Source organism: Cibotium barometz, chromosome 19 (genome assembly GCF_041138505.1).
Source record: "Cibotium barometz isolate CiBa-2024 chromosome 19, ASM4113850v1, whole genome shotgun sequence".
NCBI lineage: Eukaryota > Viridiplantae > Streptophyta > Polypodiopsida > Cyatheales > Cibotiaceae > Cibotium > Cibotium barometz.
This window is the reverse complement of record NC_141064.1, coordinates 19,269,708-19,287,377: the sequence shown is the minus strand read 5'-3', so window position 1 is coordinate 19,287,377 and position 17,670 is coordinate 19,269,708. Positions and strand designations below refer to the sequence as shown.

Here is a 17,670-nt window from a genome sequence, read left to right as displayed (position 1 = left end):
TGGCCCATCTTTCTTCCTAAATTACTTCTTCTTTTTGTTGCATGGCACACTGCCGATGGGTTACCTTTATTTTATAAGCTTAAAGCTTAACTAATAAGCTTTCCTACAAGCTACCAAGTTTCTTATTTTTTAAAATTCTGACCCACAACATATGTCAGCTTATGTAAAACAATTTCCTTGCCAGTGAATTTCAAAAACTGTAGAGCCATTTTTGGGTTCCAAAATCCATATTTAAATCCAAAATTTATCATTTTGAGCCTAAAAGTGCCCTAAAAGATACAAGAAAATTTTGAAACATTTTTTGAGCTTTTGCCAGCAAATTGGGCAAGTTTTCAATCACTTAGCCAAGCCAAATCAAACCTCTTCACTTCAAATCAATGGATTCACGATATCAATTTCAATCAAGCCACCAACGAGTAAAACCACCTCTGAGCCACCGATGATGTAGGCCACGTGGTAGATGTATGTGTGAGCACTTTAGTCAAGGTCGCGGGCACTTATAGTAGCCTTGGACACATAGAGAGAGAGTGTGTCAAGGACTATGGAGTTTAGGGACTTGAGGCACTGGTCGCGGGCTATCAAGTAAGAGGGAAACTTGGTAGAGGGTCCAGGTGTGCTAGGATTATTCACTTGAGGGGAGGTGTTGAAAATACAAGTGAATAGGGTGTGTGTGGGAACAAGCTCTTGGTTAGAGGCTGTAAAAGAGAAGATGTAATTGTGAAAGAACCTGTGAAAAGGTGAGAAGAATCTACTGGGAGAGAATAAAGGGTAGCATGAGAGAATTTAGGAGTGTGGAGTTATTCTGGGAGATATTCAGGGAAAAGAGAAGAGGTGGAGAGAATCAGGCAAGAGGTGGAGATATTCTGGGAGTGAATCATGGAGAAATCAATGAGATTTGATGCTTGATGTAAACTCTATAAATTGAGGCATAGCCCTAATGAGAATTTGCTGGTTTTTGAGTATCCATGCCTACATTAATATATTTGCTAATTACCTACTAATTATATCTTAATTATTTGCTAATCACTTTGTTAATGATGTTGATTCTAGTGTTTGATCCACCATAGCTCATCACAATGCTCAAATTTCAACAACTTTAGCATGTGTTGCTAATGTAAATGTCAAATAAAGCTACTAATGTTTGAGATGCTAGATTTTCCAATTCTCCACTTCCATAAAACCGATTTGAACTTCTAAAGCAATTACTCCAAGATGAGCAACAAAAACACCTCGCCCTTGAGTAACACCTTATTGGTAATGAAGTTTCTACTCCTTTTGAAGACGCATGCATCGCTCAGATCATGATGCTCAAACAACTAAAAATCGTGCATCATTATGGCGGAATGTTCTTTGAAATAGCCGGACAAACCTACTACTTGGGGACGAATTTCAATGCAAAGTGAAGACCACGTTTTTACCACCATAGCTTGCCCTCAAGCTCATCATGGGGTGGTTGTATGATAAGGGTGCTCACTTTGGGATCATGTCGTGTGGATAGGACACCCTTAAAGTACCTCTATCGAGTTAAACATACAATCGCAGCATCCCAAATGCCAATCGAGGTTCGGGCATACTAAATTAAATAATAAAAGAAATAAACCATAACATTATAGCATAAATCAAGAGCATGAAAATCAAAGAACACAAGATTGGGTGGTGCAATCTCCCACCCGACGTGTGTGGCTCCACTCCCACACGCGGTATTTAAATCATATTAATAAATATAGCCCTTGGAGCCATAAATAGCATAGGTTTTCCAAAATTGGGCTTTTTACAAAATTGAACCTTAGTTCAATATTTTTAAAGCATCTCATAAAAAATAATCCTTGCCCAACATATGTACAATGGGCCAAACCATACAAAATTAAATATTTAGCACACGTGCTTAGCTAGATAATCTCATCCAATGTCTATCTTGGTTGTCTCGAACTCATGATCTATACTCAACATAATCCACAATGTTAGATCACAATTACTTTGGAATCACTCACAAAAATAAGTCTAACAAATGGAAATCATTCACTACCATGCTTCACACATGAACCATGCATCACACATAATTATTTGGATTTACTCCCATGATAAAATATTCTGAAAAATCTCACTCCCGTGATAGTCCTCCCGTTTGAGAAGACAACCACCCTCGATTGTACTATTAGCACACACGGGTGATCAAACACATTAATTGTTCCCACATTGGATTCACTCACAATGTCATGTATTTAAGTGGATTCACTCCCACATATCCTCACACGCATCACATGTGTCTTAGAGTTGATCGGACTCACTCACAATCAAACTCACACACATTGGATTCACTCACAATGTTTTCATACGTGTCACATATATTCAAAAAGTATACCACATGTCTCATACGTGTCACAGCTGGTTGGACTCACTCACAACAACCAACTAGGGTCACCCTCATTAATTCAAAAGAGTTGATTGGATTCACTCACAATCAAACTTGTACATTGGATTCACTCACAATGTTTTCATATGCATCACACGTATTCAAAAGTATACCACACGTCTCACACATGTCACAGCTGATTGGACTCACTCACAACCAACTAGGGTCACCCTCATCAAGAATTAATTCAAAAGAGTTGATTGGATTCACTCACAATCAAACTCTTACATTGGATTCACTCATAATGTTTTCATACGCATCACACGTATTCAAAAGTATACCACATGTCTCACACGTGTCACAGCTGGTTGGACTCACTCACAACCAACTTAATCATACTTGGGTCGTCACCCAAGATATTCTTATTACTTATCGGATCACTCGATAAATTAATTACCATACATTACTTTATTGGGAGATCCAATAAGTAATAAGAATATCTTGGGTGACCTAAGTGTGATTATTAGGTGATCTAATAAGTAATAAGAATATCTTGGGTGACCCAAGTGTGATTAAGTTGGTTGTGAGTGAGTCCAACCAGTGCTGTAACACGTGTGGTATACTTTTGAATACGTGTGACACATATGAAAACATTGTGAGTGAATCCAATCAACTCTTTTGAATTAATTCATGATGAGGGTGACCCTAGTTGGTTTTGTGAGTGAGTCCAACCAGTTGTGACACGTGTGGTATACTTTTGAATACGTGTGACGCGTATGAAAACATTGTGAGTGAATCCAATGTACGAGTTTGATTGTGAAGGCAGATTGAGGGGTGTAGTCCTTGTGAATAATGGCGATGACATCCCACAGGAAGTCGACCAAGATAGTGCGCCAACGCAGCATCATGTCCATGGACCTTGGCCTGGTCTCAGCTATCGCCTCTCCTAGCAAATGCGTCAATTTCAACCACCCTCTGCAATCAAAGGAAAAATTAAAATATTTTCCTATACATAATTACAAATGTTTCTAGGTTGTAAAAGGTCGATTATTACCTCTTGCTCAATGTCTTCTTTTGCCAAAGTGCATCCTCTCCCACTGAACCCCGGACATGGCCATCCGGTCTACCGTCGGTCATCACAGGCATTACAGCCTACGTGACATTATGTGAGGAACCTTTTGGAAATTGCACTACGGCGTTCCCAGGTTGCCACCTCCTCATCCCTATCTATCCATTTAACAAGTACCTCCTGGTACACTTTATGTCAGGTTTGTCTGTCACGATACTCTAAAATCTTTTCAGGTTCATGTGGTATCTTTGGTGGCTCTATCAAGTCCACCAAAATCTTTGGAGAAACTGCGTTCTCTAACCCGTGAACTGATTTCTTCAGTTTACTGACATGGAAGACATGATGGACTTGAGAACTCTCCGGTAACTCAAGTTTATATGCTACGTCCCCAATCTTCTTAAGGGTTTTAAAAGAACCACAATATCTCGGAGAAAGTTTATCACACTTTCCCGTTTTCATGGTTTCTGACTGCGCAGGAACCTTGAGGAATACAAAGTCACCTTCAGCAAAGGTCACCTTTCTTCGTCCTTTATCCACATAAGTTTTAGCGCGATCCTGAGCGCTACGAATGCTTTCATGTGCGGCTCTGAGCATATCATTCATATCTTCAAGGAAATCCTTGACAAATTGAATCTTCTCCTTTTCTAGGCCTACAGCCATCGGAGATCTCGGCTGGAATCCATACATTAACATGAATGGTGTAAATCCAGTCGCTGAGTGTTTGGAGTTGTTATAGGCAAACTCCAATAAGGGCAAGTACTCTTCCCAATTAGATTGCTTCTTACTAACATAAGAACGCAACATATCCTCTAGAATTTGGTTAATTCTTTCAGTTTGACCATCAGACTTCGGATGATCTGCCGTACTCATACTCAGAGTAGTATCCAGCTTTTTAAAGACTTCCCTCCAAAAATGACTGTTGAACTTTCTATCTCTATCCGATACTATATCTGCGGGGGCAGGCCATATAGCTTGTAGAGATGTTCAATAAAGAGTTTTGCCAACTCTGGCGTTTTAATAGTTTTCTTCGTGGCAATAAACTTTGCCATTTTAGTTAACCTGTCCACTACCACCCACACCGAGTCATTCCCTCGACTCGTCTTGGGTAAACCGGTAATGAAATCCATGGAAATGCTTTCCCATTTCCCTTAAGGAATCTCCAGCGGATGGAGTAGTTCTCCAACCTTAAGACGTTCATGTTTATTGACCTGGCACTTACTGCATTTGAGCACATAAGTCTGGATGTCCTTAAACAAACTAGGCCAATAAAACTGTCTTTTTACTAGTGCATAGGTCTTCTGAATCCCAGGATGACCCGCATTGGACTATCATGACTTTATTTAAGAATTTGGGCCCGAAAGTCACCAATAGTTGGTACACATATTCTACCCTTGTAGAGTAAGTACCCGTCGTCAATGGAGTAATTAGCATATTTCTCCCCCCGACGAAGTTTATCACTCCCCTTTGAAGCCATGGCAGTCAAAGGTGATGAAGGGCCTACGTAAGAACTCTCCAGCTCCAAACTATACCCAAAAGACACAGCTAGTCTCTCCGGACTAACTCTCGCTTCCCTTCTCGTTGCACCTTCGGCCAGTCTTTCCGGACTAGCAATACGTGCCAATGAGGGAGGTGGTCGCGTCTGTGAAGAAGTGCGTACGCGTACGCGTACAGCGCGCCAAACCTCTGTAAAAGATGGATCGTGCTCACATAAACCACGTAGGGACTCCAAGAAATCATTCTTGAAGACTGTGAAACTAAGTTCATTAATCTGTGGCATGCAGCTAAGTGCATCTGCCACCACGTTATACTTACCTTTCTGGCAACGTATCTGAAGGTCAAACTCTTGTAGAATCTCCGCCCACCGAGCTTTTCTACCCTTCAGTTCATTTTGACTTGAAAGCCATTTCAGACTTTCATGGTCCGTCCGGACCTCAAAAGTGGCACCATATAAATAGTGTCTCCACTTTTTCAGTGCATGAACTATCGCTAGTAACTCTCGCTCGTAAGCCGAGTAGTTACGCTGCGCACGATCTAACTCCCAATACTACGGTATTCCATACCGTTTTGTCATATCCGTTGGCTAGGCCAACAGTATACTCATGATCGCTCCGGGTCTCAGTCAACCCCAACTTCTTGACTAATGAGTAGTTCAAAAAGTTGTGGCTAGCTCCATCATCAATAAAAACTGCAACTCTACGGCCACCTATGGTGCCATACATGCGCACCATGTCATGCGGACCTACAGTAGGCTGCCACATTGCTGGTGTCACTGAACAAGCGTGATGCTCATCACAATGACACACTGTCACCTCTCTGAATTCTGCGGAACTGAGAGGGAGTCTCTGCACTGTATGCAACTGCCTAGAAGATTTGCCATCTTTTTTGGGCTCGTTGCCACTCGTGCTGGCTTTAGGTTTTGGACACTCAGTCTTTGTGTGCCCTACTTCATTGCAATTAAAGCAGCGATTTTCCTTTCGCGCTTTAATATATTGCTCTTTCTTTTAGATTTCGGTGTCTCTTTTCTTCCTGGATGGTCGCGGTTTTTTAGACCAATGACCACCTTGTCCTTCCTGGTCCGTCCTATTCCCTTGTTTCTCACTGCGGAACCCTTTTCTTTTGAGGCCTGACCTCCTCTTTTCACTACCCTCGGCCCTGCTAGAACCACCATGCGCACTATGGCGCTTGATGTCATCAAATATCTGTGTATATTGAATTGCCTCTGCTAAGTCTTTAGGCTCTGTAAGGGCTCTACGTACTCAAGGTAATCATCTTTGAGGCCTCTCTTAAAGTCTCGCAATGTCTGGAATGCATCGATTCCCTTTAGCTTGAGTACCAGCTCCCTGTAGTTTGAGATGTACTGAGTTAGGGATTTGTTCTCCATCGAGCACTTGTCCCATAACTCCCAGCTTCTCTCTGCCTCATTAACAGGCAAAAATTCTTTTCGAAACATCGTTTCAAATTCCGTCCAAGTGGCAGGGCGAGTTGTCAAACTCATCCACCACTTGTACGCTTTGCTTGTACGCTTTGCCGGTTAATGAGAGGCTAGCCCGTAGAGGCTAGCCTCTACGGGCTGTATACGGCTAGGCTGCTGTCGCAGCGCGTACAAATTTGACCACTTAGCTAGAAACATATTGACTGAGTCCTTGTTTCTCTCCTTTTCCTCGCCACCAAAACTAGGCGGCTTTAAGTCTTTTAATTAACGACGAAGCTGTCGCTACGGACGGCCTCTGTACTCCTGCAACCACTGGCGAGGCTACGCTCACCCGTGCCGCAGGAGCTCGGATACCACGAGGAGTCGGAGTACTAGCCGAGGCGGCTGTCAGTGCATCTAACCGTGTGGAGATGCTCTGTAGCATCGTGACTAAATCAACCTGGACTTTACCCATAGTGTTCAATTTGGCATTAAGATATTTAAACAGTCCACTAGAGAGCTCCGTCTCTGTCAGGACATCAGCAGGGTCCAATAGGTCATAATCATCGTCGTCATACTCCAAGAGGTCCTCCTCGGTCCCCTCAACGACGTTAGTGTTCGACGTTAGTGTTCATGTCCTCTGGGGCTCATCGGCGGCTAGAAAGGGGTCATCAGCTAATGCGGCCACTGTAGGCTCGCTGGGTCCTAGGGCGGGGTCAATAGACGAGGAGGGCACTGGTGGATCACGCGTGATCGACTCCGGACCGAACAACGGTCGGGCGTGTACGGCCTGACAATTCGGTCGGGGTCAAACCCGCGACCGAGGACAAGAGACTGGAAAAACGTAAAGAAGTAGAAGGCGGTGGGGACACACTACGCCTAGCAGACATCTTTAATTCTTACAAAAAAAATAATGCGAGAACTCAGAAATTACTAAAAAAAAATGCTAATAAAATGAGCAGTGGTGGAGAGAAAAGAGTCACCCCCCTTTACGGTCGCCTGTCGATTTGTGTTGCGCTGCGAGCCTTTACAAGGACGCTACTCCAGGATTCTCCGATCCGAGAGAAAAAAATAATGCCTGCAACTCATAACAAAAATTAAAATGATCGAGAGGCTGTGCCTTGCCGGGATTATTTCTTGCGGAGCTGGATATTCATGCAACTAAGGCAAAAGAAAATGATAAAATTTCTTAATATGAGAAAGTCACTAAATGTATTGACCCAATCAATCAATGCTATCATTACATGAACTTACAGTAAGTGTTGTCATTCTAAATCTTGACTCAAGATATGTTGAGTCTTTCTGCAAAGGAACTTTCTGATTGTAGTACTTAAAATCTTCAAGTTTGTAGTCTTCATAGGTGGAACCTAGGAAACTCAAGATAAGTTTGGCAGCACTGCAAGCATAAAATATTGAGGGTCAACCAAACAATTGAAAACTTACAAAATATTGCTCTAGAACATATTGCAAGCATAAAATATTGAGGGTCAACCAAACAATTGAAAACTTACAAAATATTGCTCTAGAACATAAACCATGGTAAAGTTTGGCAGCACTGCAAGCATAAAATATTGAGGGTCAACCAAACAATTGAAAACTTACAAAATATTGCTCTAGAACATATTGCAAGCATAAAATATTGAGGGTCAACCAAACAATTGAAAACTTACAAAATATTGCTCTAGAACATAAACCATGGTAAAGTTGATTCTTACATTTTACTTCTCCCATGAATGGATACTAAAGCATTCATAAAGATTACATCTCTATCCAATAGATTGAAGATAATAAGACTCCAATGGCCTCTGTGATAAGATGAATACTGCAATTAGTTGTGAATATTGTAATGATGGACAAAAGATAATTGAGTGTGAGTCTTACACTTCAACATAAGGGTATACAATGTAATTGCATATGTCAGCATATCAAAGTTATTTAGAAAACTTGCAAGATCCCCTTGCCTATTGAAAAGGCACTGTGTAACAAGGGGATCAAGAATGGTCACTTGCATAGCCATTCAGTCAGGAAGATCCCTCATAAGACATCTGGAGACATAAACAAAACATATCAATAAAATATGGAATCTGAGAAATTCATCAAGAAAGCAAAAGGAAATCCACACAAACCTCAGACAGATAAAGAGGACTGTGTCACATATCTTAATATTGTGATTCACAAGCATACTTGTGTCTTTAGGGGCAATGTCACAATAAACCTCATCCTCTCCATGCATGGAGACATCTACTACCATTTGACCTGTTACATTCTGATAAAGTTCTGAATTGGATGCATGAAGAATTTCAGCTTGCTGAGAAAGAATGGCATCCTCTGCAATCTTCTCCTGCTCTCTCTCTTTCTCCACTTCTTCTTTAATATCGTGAGCTTTTCTTGTACAATAACAACTGATTGTTTGGGTTGTCTTGCTGGAGGAATATTTAGAATTTCAAAAGCCCTCATATCTTGACTTGGAATGGGTTCCAAAGTTTTGTCAAACTTGTATCTAAGTCTGGACACAAGCACAAAATCTTTTCTCATGAGAGTGATCCTATGAGAAAATGCAGCAGCAATGTATCCATCATTCATAAAGTCGATCAAAAAATCCTCAGCAGCCTCTTGAAGACACATAAGGGCCTGTGACTCCCATCGGACTTTATCAAGATATGTGTTTCTCATTTTGCCAATTAACCTTTCTGATATGTCCTTGACAACCCGCATAAATGTCAGTCGAGGGATGAGAAGATTAGTAGATTTTTGTGCCGCTCTGATCTCTCTTAGTGACTTCACCTGATAGTTTAATCTCTCTTAGTGACTTCACCTGATAGTTTAATCTCTTTCTTGCTGTTGCCCTAGCACGAGGCTTTGGAGGAGGCTTTTCTTGTTTTTCATCGACAACTGGCTTTTTGGAAGATCCTGGTTTGTCTTGAGCTTTTTCAGTCTCCAAAGGGACGTAGACTTTCCTTGCAGTCTGTTTTGTCCTCGCCATTGAAGTTTAAGAAAAAGAAGAGAACCCGATCGGGGTGATTTGTGAGTTGAGATAAAAAAACTAACAGTGGCCCGAACTAAGCGATGGGGCGGATCCAAATTGGTTGGATTAGCTCTATCGCTTGATTCGGGCTATACCCAGAACTATGCGATTTGGCTTGATTTAGGCATATGCAAAACTAAGCGATAATATATTGAGGCTCTATCACTTAATTAAGGGGTAGCCGGAACTAAGCGATGAATAGCTTCCAAAAGGATTGGAATAGCTCAATCGCTTGATTCCAGATATGTCCGGAACAAAGTGAAAATGGAGATCGGCTCTATTGCTTGATTCGGGGTATGGCCAAGTGATAGGGGAGATCGGCTCTATTGCTTGATTCGGGGTATGGCCAAGTGATAGGGGAGGATCCGGAACCAAGCGATGAAGAAGGTCCGGAACAAAGTGAAAATGGAGATCGGCTCTATTGCTTGATTCGGGGTATGGCCAAGTGATAGGGGAGGATCCGGAACCAAGCGATGAAGAAGGTCCGATTTTTTTCTCTCTCATATGGCATTGTTCCCTCAATATAGAAATACTCTCCGAAATGTTTGGAAATTTCCTCATTTAACAGAGTTCTATATTTTCCAACATTGTGAGGTCTAGGCAACCCAAAAGCTTTGATTTTGTAATACTTAAGGACCCTGAACCAGGTTTTAGAGATGGCTCTGTATCCCTTTCTACTCACTCCCACTGTGTCACAAACTTCTTGCATTTGGGAAGGCTGGACCAATAAGTCCATATCTTTTAGTAGATGTTGAAAGACTAGTTTTTTTTGAGTTTGATTTTCAGGAAGTTTCAAAAGTTTCAAGATATCCGACCTATTCATAAGCTCATTCAAAAATCTTACCCTTTCCTGAGCATTAGACATGTCAAATCCTAGAAGGGTAGTAACATGATCTCTTACAAGTTTTAACCTTTTTTTCCTTTGTCCAGATCTCTCTGTCAAGTTAACTACATCCCGCATTCGTTTTACTCGTGCTCTTAACCCTATTGGAGTTTCTTTTAAGGTTTTCAATTGATCATTTTCTTGTTTCAAAGACACTATTTTATTTTCAAGTTCTATAATTTTTGGAAGCCTAGCTCGCACACTCAAGAAAGCTTTTTTTGATGCAGGCCACTTTTGAAGAATACTATTCTTGAGGAAGTTGCCATTTTTGTAAAAGTATACTATTTTTGAGCCCCAAAGGCCACTCATAAAATATATTTAAGTACACCAAGTGGAAGCATGGGCTCACTCTTGTATGGGGGAAGATTGGACCCAATACTGAGTATTGAGTATCTTTTTTGTTCTATTTATTTTCTAATATTTTATTTATTGCAATCAAATTTTATGGGTTCATATCAACCTCCCTCAACAGTGGTATCAGACAATTTGATTGCAATTGATTGAAGCCATGAAGAGCTAGTGGATAAAGAGGTGGAAAATCTTGGGTTAAGAATAATTAGTACAATTCCCAATGACAAATACGAATCCGCAAAATCCACGACAGCTACCTGAACTTCTACAACTTATTGCTGAATGCCTTCGTCTCGCTTACATTTTAACACGTAATGCACATCTCTTCCAAGAATTAATCCATATATTTAATGGTAAACAAGAGGATGAATGTGCAAAAATCTGGGCAAACTACCATGAATCCTTTTATGTTATACTATCTATAGGTAACACATAGTTGTTTCCCCTAACATCCAATTTTATCAAATTATGGAACAATATAGAATTATTTGCGCGGGTATAGAATAGAGAACGACACCTCTATCTGTCATGAAGATTTTGTTGATCACCTTCGTTTCCTACAATCCATCCTTCCCCCCTGAAAAGATCTTTGTGAGTATGGAAACAAATGTTTATAGAGGATTGTAGATTCATAACTCATGTCATAACAAAACCTTTTGCTCTGACTATATAATATTTTATATATTCATCTGTTTATAGCTTTTTCTTTCCATCATCTAATTACACTAAATTAGAAAAGAACCAAAGGCAATGTTTATCATAGATACTTGGTAGGTCACCCAATTGAAGCTTCTCAATGGTTACCTGATCATGCCCTCATCGCCCTATCAATCCTTGATTGCATCTTACAGGGATTCTAGCCTATGATTATTATTGATGATTTTGTGACAACTGTGGACAATTACTTGTCAACCTCGAGGCATGTTATTGAGCATGAATTCATGGAATATTTTATATATTCCCATGTTGTGTAATTATGGATTCTTAAAAAGAGTTCATGGAATATTTATATTCCCAGTTTTTTGTGTATGAATTCTCTGAGATGGGTTTAGATTGGGACACCTTTCTAAACCCAAGCGATCGTAGCTTACTTTATGCATACATGGGTCAACCTGTGCATGCGTGCAAAGTATTTGTTGCATCGTCTTGTTGAGATGAATTTTTATACGGATGTTTATTTTAATCAATTAATTTATTAATTGATTGGCTAGTTGATGCAAGTGCAGATGATTGGACCGGATAATGGAGGCGAGCTGGTGACCATCAGGAGATATACTTTGAGATGACAAATTTTGAATATCAAATAATGAATTTGATTTTGTGACGACAAGTGCCATTAATTTATTTGGATGCTATTTATATTCATTGGCAATGTATATATGTTAATTTGGACGTGAAAGCTCCCTAGTGCATATTTTATTTTTCAAGACATGTGCACTTTTATAAGGTTCAAAAGGCTGACACCTATTTTTAAAAGAATCCTAGCTTGCACGCTCAAGAAAGCTATTTTTGATGCAAGCCACTTTTGAAGAATACTATTCTTGAGGAAGTTGACATTTTTGTAAAAGTATACTATTAGCCTTAATGGAAACTCTATTAGCTTGACTCAAGATACATTCACAACACAAATTAGATCCCTACAGAGTCTCCCATTTTCACTTATCAAGTGGGGAGTCCTCTTTCACATTTCACTTACTCTTGGGCGTCGAGCCTCAAGTCCCCATGGCTGTGGGCTCATAATAATTGCCCATTATCTTGCCCGCCGCCACATTACACAATGAGGCAAGGATCGAGCTGATTGTTCCCTATTTTGTCAGCTCTATTCTACTTCCTTGAAGTCTCGCACGTCTCTTTTCAAACATTGTTTATGAGTATAGACAAACGGAAGAAATATCCTTTAGTACAATTGGTAGTTGATGTGGTGAATCTAACCTTGTTGTGCTCCTTCTCGTTGGAAGGAGCGCAACAAGGTGACATATTTGATGGCATCCTACTTCATTCTTTCCCTTTTGATCGTGCCCTTCTAATTGCATACACTATTGCTACCATGCCTCGTTGGTAGTGCAACAAGTTCTACAACCAAATTTTCAAGGTTAAAACTTTCATCCTAGTTAAAATAAATGATGGATTTATGTATTTTTCTCATTATTAATGTGGTGCATGTACCATAGTCTTTAATACTTGGTGTTAACACAATTTTGAGTCTTAGCAAAATGGATCCTTTACTCTATGCATGTGAAAAGTCTACACTGCTAAAATTCTCTCCCTATTTTTGAAAAAATTAAGACTAGGTTCAGATTCAGATTCTCTCTCTCTCACTCACACACACACACACACACACACACACACACACACACACTCTCTCTCTCTCTCTCTCTCTCTCTCTCTCTCTCTCTCTCACACACACACACACACACACACACACACACATAGACTAATGCATTACCTAAAGTGAGTTGTCATTTAAGACAACGATCTTGAAGAAACGAGAAATTTATGATTTGTGTGTTGCGTGTGTATACACGTTTGTGTGTGTGTAAGAGAGAGAGAGAGAGAGAGAGAGAGAGAGAGAGAGAGAGAGAGAGAGAGAGAGAGAGAGAGAGAGAGAGAGAGAGAGAGAAGTTTACATAGGGTCTAAATATTTACGCGGACCAATATAAGTTTCAGTCACAATTTTCAAATGGTAATTTTATTTGTAAAATTCATTTTTTTTTTGTATGAAAAAGTTTGTTTCGTATCGATTAGGAAATAGCGTGTCATATTTAGGTACCCACAGTCTCCAGAAAATGTCCCCCCCACCATCCCCCATCCCCCATCCCCCCCCCACACACACACCCCAAAAACAACACCCTGACAAAGAGAGAGAGAGAGAGAGAGAGAGAGAGAGATGGTGGTATCTAATCAACTGGTGGTGGGTGATTTTTGTCTCTAGGGTACAAGGGTGTATAAAAAGGAAATGTGTATATTTTTGTCTCTAGGGTACAAGGGTGTATAAAAAGGAAATGTGTATATTTTGCAAAAAGAATTCCAACATAGTCATAGCATAATGATATTTGAGGGTGCATGTGGTGGTTCAAAACTCGCTTTGTGCTTGTCCTCATCTTGTTCTTGTTCCTCTCATTAAAACATTAAAAACAAATAGACCATTTGAAAAGTGATGATTAATAAGGCAATGAAAAAAGATAACTTTATGATACATTGATGAATATTGTGGTCATCTTACAAAGAATAGCACTTAAATTAAATTTATTGACATTCCAAAATTATGCTATTCAAATATATTTTTTTCGAAATCACTACATTTAAACTCTGACATGATTTAATAAGAGGGATTTTACCAAATGTTTAATTAACTATGACTAAAAAGTCACTTGTAAATTCCTCTAGCCTCTTCAAGAGGGCCACCTATGCTCCTTGGGGTAATATTTGGAAAGTGTGATACCTCCATGTGGTATTTGGGTGTGTGCATAAAGGTTGTGGTGGAAGGACCTACACTCTCTTTAAAAAAAAAACTATGGCTAATGATGCACACATTAGACCCTCTAATAAAACAAGTCAAAAAATAGTAAACCCTCTCATTTAATGTGGCTGATGATGCAAAAACTAAACCCTCTAATAAAACAAGCCATATAAAACCTCACAAAAGAATCCTACACATTCTTGGGTTTATGATTCATAAGGTGATTAAAATTCAATCAAGAGATTGCAAGAAGTTTGGGTGTATCGTATGAAAACACGAAACATCTACATTGTCTCAAAATGTTGTCCATATACCACTTGTATATATAAAACAAAGATATGTTCAATGTATTAGAAGGAAAAGAGGATTAGACTTCAAACGTATCTAAATTACTTTGCCAAATTCAAAGTCACTCTATTTGGCATCAATTCTTTGTTGAAGAAGTTCCTCACATAATCTCTAAACTTCACCTCTTTATAGAGAGCTGGTTCACTTTCACTTACAAAATTTGGAAGGGGTGCAATATTCTCATTTTCGCTAGGTGCATAGAAGCATGCAATTGACATTCTTGGCTTTTCAGCATTTGTAATGGCCCTATGTTCAATGCTTTTGTACTTTCCATTGCTCAGTATCTGTAAGCATGAAAACAACACATATGAGAGTATCACATGAAAAGCACACATGAGAGAGAGAGAGAGAGAGATTTTCATTTAAATATTCCATTCGTGAGTAGTTTCAAGCATACATGCAAAACCTCACATGCGTGCGTGCAAGCATGTGTATGTGTGTGGCTGCGTGCGGCGCGAGTGCTCGCCTGTGAGTGTGTGGGGATGGGGTGTGTGCTGAGTAGATTCAAGGATACGTCCAAATCTCGTGCATACATGCATGTGTGTGTGTGTGTGTGCACGCGCTTGCATACACTTGTGTGGGTGTGTGTGTGTGGGTGTAAGAGAGAGAGAGAGAGAGAGAGAGAGAGAGAGAGAGAGAGAGAGAGTTTCTTCTTATAGAAACTGGATTTAGGAGCAAACCTCAATTTGGTCACCCATGTTGATTACAAAAGCACCAGGAAGGGGCTTTACTGAGAACCAATCATCTCCTTTTCTAATTTGCAAACCAGGAACTTCGTCTTGAAGGAGGATGGTGAAAGAGCCGATGTCGGAGTGCCTGCTTATTCCGTAAGTGAGACGGGGGTCCGGGCATGGAGGGTAGTAATTCACCGCCATTACTAGTCTAGCTATGGACGGCACCACCTCCTTCAGAAAGGCTAAGTTCAAGCCTAAGCTCTCGAAAATGGCCTCATATAACACATTTGCGAGCTTCTCCACCCCTCTTCTGTACTCTTGGAAGGCTTCCCTAAGTATTCAACAACAAAGAAAAGCAATGTATTTAAGTGCTCCACACTCCATTTGTGTGCATATTATTAAGCCCAAAAGGTATATCATTCAGATATATACAATGCAAAATTCACATCTTATGGTGGCCAAGATGAGATACTTAGACACTCCTCTTTCTTGAAGTAGTTAATTTTATTTTATTTTTTGTATAACCACTTATGTACAACATAAAAAAATGGAGCTTATTGATAATGGAAAGATACCTGCAAACCTCAGGAGCAATGTCGAAACCGTTGCAACCCACTCCAGGCTTGTCGCGCACATATAGTACGTCTTTCCAATCACGTGTCACCTCCTTGGAAGGGTTGAAGCTCGTAGTGTAGGCCACAGGGGCGTCATATTTCTGACATCTCAACTTCAATGCTTGTAGATAACAATACTTTAGTATAAATTACAATGATCTTTAGTGCTTGTAAATAATGACACCATAGTATGATCTTTCACAATCTCCAATTTAAACTAGTACTTGTGTAAAAAAGTTCCATGTTTGTACAGATAGTGCCATTCATGGGATTCTAGTTTGAAAAGAGTTAAGCTGAATGTGCCGAGGATTTAACTATGTCTCTCCCACACCAAAAAAAAAACCCAATGTAAGAAACAGGGATTGAACAAGTGCACGGATTTTTTTTTGACAATGAAACATTTTTCTGATGAACAGGGTATATCCTCGAAATATGAATGTGTGATGCGACTGTGGTAGTGAAATAGCTTTGATTACCTTGTTCCTTTCGCTTGCTGGCTGATTGAAAAATCTCAAGCAAGCTGCCCTCATTTCTTCCACTATTTCATCCCTCACCCCATGGTTGACTGCCTGCATCACCATTGATACCTTAGGACCACTTGTCAGCAAAATAGTTTTTTTTTTCAAGAGAGTGGATCCTTTCCAAATATTTGACTAATTGAAGGCACTTGATCCATTCGGGCAAGAACCACGCGGACCTACGCACATATTGAACAATTGAAGCCACTAGATCAATTCGGGCAAGAACCACGCAGACCTACGCACATATGATACTCGGGCAAGAACCTACAATGACAACAGCCTTGTGAGGGCAAGCAGAGTTACTACAAAAGAGTACCCCAAGAGAAAGGGGAAGAACCACGGCCGCCACGAACACCCCCGAGGAGCATACGTGTCCTTCTGAAAGGGCCTAGAGGGGACTTGAATCGAGAACCTCTTGATTATGAGCCCAAACCTTTTACCGCTAGAGCAAATTGCGGATGACAACTTGTCAACAAAATAGTATATTTTTACATGAGGATTTGTTAAAAAGCTTGAACAAATCATTGAAAAGCTTGAACAAATCATTAAAAAGCTTGAACAAATCATTGAAAAGCTAATAAGAGCTCCACTACTACAACATTTACTTGATAGCAAAATAGTGTAGTTTTACATGATTTTGTTAAGAAACTTTAACAAAGCATTGAGAAGCTAATAAGAACTCCACTACAACAACATCTACTTCATACATGAGACTGTCTCGTCACTTAATTTGATTGCACTGCGCTCTAATCCCCCCCTCCGCAAACCCCCCAAAAAATCTAGGCGCTATGACAGAGCTCATCCGACGAGCGTTACAACCAAGACTGTTTTACTTCAGCAAGTTAGGATTGAGAAAGAACAAAGGATGGAAAGGACCTGAAAGAAGCCCCAATCTGTACAGGCTTGACCGATTTGCTGGAGGACTTGGGGCCTGGTGTGCGGGGAGTGGAGGCCCGAGATGTTGATGATGGGCAGCAGCAGCTGCTGCTGCTGATGAGGAGGAGGAGGAGCAGCAGCAGCTTGTTCATCTAATTGCAGTGATGAGGAGATCGGGGACAATTGGGGCCTGTCATGAAGAGGCCGGATGAAGGCCTGCGGTACCGCCACCAAGTGCTCCCGCGATGATTCCACAATCTCTTGAATCCCCGTTAATGGAAGCTCATCAGCTCTTCTGCACGCCATGGTGTGTGTGTGTGTGTGTGTGTGTGTGTTTGTTTTTCACGAAAAACGTGTGTCAAGAGAGCGAGGGACTTGGTTCTTTTTGAAGGGGAGGGGGGGCTGTTTTTTTTTTCCAAATAAGAGTGATTATCTATTTATTTATTTATTTATTTATTTTTGGGGGTTGGTTCCAAAGAACAAGTGTGTGTGTGAGAGAGAGAGTTTAAAAAAGAGAGTGTATGTTAGATACTTGTCTTTCGTATCTTCTTCCTACATATAAAAGGAGAAGTCATGTTTTTTTTA

At 40.3% G+C, this 17,670-nt stretch overlaps 1 protein-coding gene across 2 annotated transcripts; it reads right to left on the bottom strand.

Annotated features, from left to right (window-relative positions):
* Positions 1-14,298: 14,298 nt before the first annotated feature.
* On the bottom strand, positions 14,299-17,450 carry LOC147628306 (protein DMR6-LIKE OXYGENASE 1-like). Of its 2 annotated transcripts, none has more exons than XM_086814147.1 (5): positions 17,086-17,450; positions 16,165-16,257; positions 15,650-15,789; positions 15,081-15,405; positions 14,299-14,684 (listed from the first exon to the last, which is right to left on the bottom strand). In XM_086814147.1, the coding sequence occupies exons 1-5, from the start codon at positions 17,389-17,391 to the stop codon at positions 14,442-14,444; spliced, it is 1,107 nt and encodes a 368-aa protein (XP_086670273.1). In that variant the 5' UTR covers positions 17,392-17,450; the 3' UTR covers positions 14,299-14,441. The 2 variants fall into 2 exon arrangements, with proteins under 2 accessions (XP_086670273.1, XP_086670271.1); XM_086814145.1 differs by having other exon boundaries at positions 14,301-14,684; positions 15,650-15,801; positions 17,086-17,449.
* Positions 17,451-17,670: the final 220 nt, after the last annotated feature.